This window comes from Astyanax mexicanus, chromosome 14, assembly GCF_023375975.1.
Source record: "Astyanax mexicanus isolate ESR-SI-001 chromosome 14, AstMex3_surface, whole genome shotgun sequence".
Classification (NCBI taxonomy): Eukaryota; Metazoa; Chordata; class Actinopteri; order Characiformes; family Acestrorhamphidae; genus Astyanax; species Astyanax mexicanus.
The window spans coordinates 34,106,812-34,111,831 of record NC_064421.1 but is presented as its reverse complement, the minus strand read 5'-3'; the positions used below and the strand labels follow the sequence as shown (position 1 = coordinate 34,111,831).

Below are 5,020 nucleotides of genomic sequence, written 5' to 3'. Positions count from 1 at the left end.
ATATGTAAGCAGTGTTTTCACCATAAAAAATATTGTATTAATATAAAGTCTGGGTGGGTCTCTGCAATGGTCATTGTAGGTTTTGGGGTTTGGTCCATTTTGATTGAGGCCCTCAAATGCCTTGAAACATGGTTAACGTACTGGTAGATCTGCTACTAACTGCTTTTTAAATGGCATGATGGAAACATACACAATCCAATGTATACATTAAACGCTTGAAAAGAATCTGACATCCTGTAAATACAAATAGTAAGTTTATTCAGGTCTATAAAAGATGTACAAAGCATTAGACAAACCTAGTTACTTGGTCAAACACTGTAAAAATCTCTTGATTTTGCAAAACAAACAAATAACAACAAAAAAACTAGGTACCACATTTCCACAAATTTTTTCTTGCTGACTTGTCGTAAAACGATTTTTGTTGCTCAGACATTATTAAGAGCTTCTGCTCAGTCAACTTTAATAAAAAAAAAAATTATTCAAACTTTTGTAAGTTTGTAAGAATTTTTTACAGTGTCTCTACTATTTATTTACTACCTTCTGAACATCTTTCATTCTGTGCTTCATCAACTGCAACATTAGGCTAATTACCTGGAAAATGAGTTAAGAACTTTACACAGGACGAATTAGATTACAGGAACTGACATCCTTGATAGTACTCGATATCGTTATCTCTAATTTATTTGTCTGTTTTTTTTTTCTCTTCGTCCATTCCAAATTATTCTACCTCTTCTTCACTCTTTTGATGATTTTATTGCTGATTTCGTCGCTGTCCTAAGAAAACACAGGAGAAGAGAACAACTATTCTTAACATTAAAGGGCCCAAATCCTGCAAAAAAGGTTAGTAAACTTTGCTGTTTTTACTCCTCTGCATAAATGCCAAACGACCAGATGTTTCAAATGAATAGTGAATAGTCACAGTACAGTACAGGTGCAGTAAATTCAGTCAAAAATGCACTGACTAATGGAAAAACACAGATTAGAAATTTAGGAGCGTAATTTTTGACTGCTTTTGGTGCTCAAGAAACATTATAAACAAATTGTAGACAGGACATTAAAGAAAGAAAAGTGTAGGATAAGGGTCCTTCAGTGTAACTCGAATCTAAAGTTTCTGTTAGTCTTTTCATTGTCCACAAAATGTTTGCAGGACATTTGTAATTAATACATAAAAAAACAAAATAAATAAAAAACAAATAAAAAGTTACGTTGTTTTCTTAAGACAGCGACAATTCCTGAAAGGTCTTCAGCCATCTAGAAGCTTGGAGAAGAAGCGACAAACGGAATTCCAGCCCTCTCCGCAGTAGCTTTCAGCTACGTCCGCGTCCGCCGCCATACCATAGCTGTCGCTGTCTCCCAGCATTGGCTCCTCCTCCCTCGTCTCCTCCCTGGGCTGCTTCTCCTTCTCCCCCTCCTTGTTTCCTGCCCCTTTCTTCTTCCCCCCTTCATTCTGGCCGTCTCCCTTCCGCTCGACCATCTTCATGTGGGCGGCGGCCGGCGCCTTCTTGCACAGGCGAGTCTTAAGCACCTTCTCGCCCTCGCAGGCGTTGGAGCGCTTCTTCAGCTTCCCCACCACTTGCTTCCAGTACTGCGCTGGCTTGGCCACGAAGGCAGGGCACTCCTGAGGTTTGCCCGAGAGCTGGCAGGTGTACGAGGGCTTGGACCACTCGCCCTCTTCCTTCTCACCAGGGATGATGCAGCTGAGCTGGAGCTGGATGTTGTTGTTGCGGCCTTCTTGCACCTCCCAGGTGCAGCGGTGACCCTCCTTGGTGCTCAGTTCCCCAGAAGGCAGGCTCTCGCCGTCACCCTTCGGCTTGCCTTTCTTCTTTGCTGCCTCTAGGCAGGGCAAGAGGAGGAGGAGGAGGAGGAGGAAGAGAGGGTTGGGTGGACGACGCATGGTTGAGGATGGGTGCAGGAGGAGAAAGAGGAAAGAAAATATCCTTAATTCCCTTACGGCAGGATGAGCATCTGTACAGGGATCCAAAGGAGGTCTGTGTGGACTGTGAGACTGGAGTCGGACCACTTGCTGAGGGAGAGAAGGGATTGTTAGTTGGGCTTGATTATAAAAAAGAAACGGTCAACAGTAAACAACAACAACAAACAGGCAAATTTAAGTGTGCACTTAAAAAAACAAGCCTTTCTTGACTACCAGGGGACTACTATGGCACTTCCAGACTGGAATATTCCAGTGTTGACTGGCGAATCTGTAGCTCATAGTTCCCATAGATCACCACAAACAATAACCTGAACATTTTATAAAACGTTTAGCAACGTTTTGTAAAAGTTACATGTTTCAGGTTTGCCTTTAATGATACAAAGACATGTTACAGGAATGTTCATAATAATAATAGTGTGCATCGAAACGTTACTAGACCGTTTCTTTTAAACCTTTCCCAGCTAGATGAATATTATGGAAACGCTAAAGTAACATTCCCAAAACGAAAAATTAAAAAACTATTTTTTGTCGACATGAAATATATTTAATGAATTAGATAAACTTAAAATAAAATAAAGGCAAGAAAAGGATCTTTACACCAGAGCTTCTCAAGCTGGTTCCCCCTTAGAGGCTCCCTATTTTTTCCCTATGCACCTGGAAGATCCTGAAGATCTGTTTTGATTTTCAATGCCACTAATTCTTAAGCCTTTTTAATACCCTCGCCAAGAAAGTACTTTTTTATTTGTATGGTGCAATGACACAAACACTTGTACCATTAAAATAACTTAAAGAGCTCTCAAAGAACCATTTGGATGTTCTAATGGTTCTCAGCCTGGTTAGAAAGATTCTCTCTTCAGATACAAGTAAAAAATCTCCTGTAGAGGTTCTAAAATATATAACAAGAGAAATTCTAAGAATTCTAAGAATGTTTAATCCGTGATGTTTTCAGGATGTTCTGAAAAATGTTTTTATTTTATGTTTTTAAGCGTTCTGGCTACGCTACTGCAACATCACTTGTGTCAATTGTTTAATTTTTTTGTTTTAGGAATGTTACTTTTAAGGTTTCCATAATGTTAACATTCATTTAGCTGGAAACGTTATGTGAGAAACGTTTTAATAACATTATTACGTTGCACGGTTTGAGAACGTTCCTAAAGCCTTTTTTAAAAAATGTTGGTAAACTTTCTTATAATGTTCTCTTTTAGCTGAGGAACCACTTTTGTGGAATCTCAAAAAAAAAGCCATTCAAAGGACGGATTTTTGGAGAACAGTTTAAAGTTGTTGGGACAGCCATTAAATTGGTAAACAACCTTTCATTGTGTGAAATTTCTTTAAACCTTGACACAGTTCTTCACACTCTGCATCTCTTTTTCAGTCTTGGTTCACAGAGAACCCTTTGTGGTATTTCTCTTTTTTTTTGAAGAATAAACACAGTTTAGGATTAAAAGTTTCCTTTTAAAAATATAATGTGATGGAAGCGAAGGAAGTAAGTAGTTTTGTATTTGAGTTTTTTGTCCTTAGATTCTGTTTTTCATAAAAAAGAGACAGCGAAATACTGCAAGAAGGCTAAATTAATTGTGCGCTGTTTTCGTTCACCAAAATAATTCCATCTTAAAAGTTGCCAAAATGGAAATATTTCACAACAAACATGAAATAAAGAGAATCATCCTTACACAAGCCGTGTGTATTCAGGAGCGTGAACGCTTGCATTCAGTCAGTTGAAGCTGAGAGAGCAAAACACGAGCCCCCCCATGGACAGAGCCCACCACGAACAACAATTTACTACTAGCTTAAAACACACATCCGTCCTCCAACCTTCCATCAATGCCTTGACATGCTACATGGTTAGTTTAGTTAGATGTAATATGTTAGATGTTAGCTTTTATTCATGCTTTACCTGCTTGTCTTTTACTTACCAAGTAGAGAAGTCTTCCTTCAGGACTGCAAGAGGGGAAGGGTCTGAAGAGGAGGATAAGGAACCAGGGGGCAAGGCAGAAAAGAAAGGATGGGTGCAAGGGATAAAGAAAGAAGAGGGAAGGAGAAGGGGGGGCTGGTGGGGGTTTGGAGGGCATCAATAGCACGGCCAAAAAACCTCCCAGAGCTGGGCCCCTCCCTTGTAGTCTGAAAACAAACTGACACCCCTCCCTCCTTCCCTTTCTCTTGCTTTCTCTCCATTTCTCTTCTTGCACACATGCCCCCACCACCTCCCAATCCCTCACCCACCACCCTTGCCCAGCCTCCCTCCTTGCAGGCTTCTGTCTTCTCTTAAACTGCAGGCGAATTAGGTTAGGTTAAATCTACATTGAGGCAGTCTTACTTGTGTTGCTTGTTGAGAATTTTTGTGTACTAAGCAAGTGATCAGAAAGGTTACTAAACATACTCCAGACTCTAGAGTACCAAACCCTCATGTCTCCATTGGGGTATCTTTGCATGACAAAAAAAAAGAAAGCTTGGCTTGGACATATGGTCCAACGCTCCCCTTGAAAAGGGTTCAAGGGTTCTTTAGTAAAGGCAGTGACTCTGTACAGAAGCAAGACAACTCAAAGAACCATTTGGATGCTTAAATGGTCCTTTGCCCAGTTAAGGGGTGTTTGTCACTCTCCTTGAGAAGGTAATTGTGATTCAGACAGGCACTTGTTTATGCCCATCTTCAAACCATCCTCCTAGACATGGAGGCTCAGGCTGTGCTAGTGGAAATCGGGCCTTGGAGTGACGTGAATTAACCAAACAAAAGATTATTTCAGTAGAGGTTTGGATCACGTAGGGGGTGCAGATTTAGTCATCTAAACTACATATTCAGGCATCCAATGAACAGTCGACCAAAACAGCTCTGATACATCCATACACAGACCCACTGGGCCCTATCTTACACCCTACACAAGGCGTGTTGCAATGCACCCCGCCATTTTCACACCTTCTGTCTGTGTCATTTATATAGTGACGGTGCTTGTGAACATACCTGCAATGATGGGAGTGGTGGTCTGGAAGTGAGGTATGTTCAGGTACATTTCTGGAGTATTTTTATCTTGGAAATGGAAAACACAGATGCTCCACTGACTGAAAAAACACTAAAAAACAGTCAACAGT

At 40.6% G+C, this 5,020-nt stretch overlaps 1 protein-coding gene across 1 annotated transcript; it reads right to left on the bottom strand.

Moving 5' to 3' along the window:
• Positions 1–237: 237 nt before the first annotated feature.
• On the bottom strand, positions 238–4,020 carry fgfbp3 (fibroblast growth factor binding protein 3). Its single transcript, XM_007238107.4, has 2 exons — positions 3,850–4,020; positions 238–2,023 (listed from the first exon to the last, which is right to left on the bottom strand). The coding sequence occupies exons 1-2, from the start codon at positions 4,003–4,005 to the stop codon at positions 1,244–1,246; spliced, it is 936 nt and encodes a 311-aa protein (XP_007238169.3). The 5' UTR covers positions 4,006–4,020; the 3' UTR covers positions 238–1,243.
• Between the last annotated feature and the right edge of the window lie 1,000 nt (positions 4,021–5,020).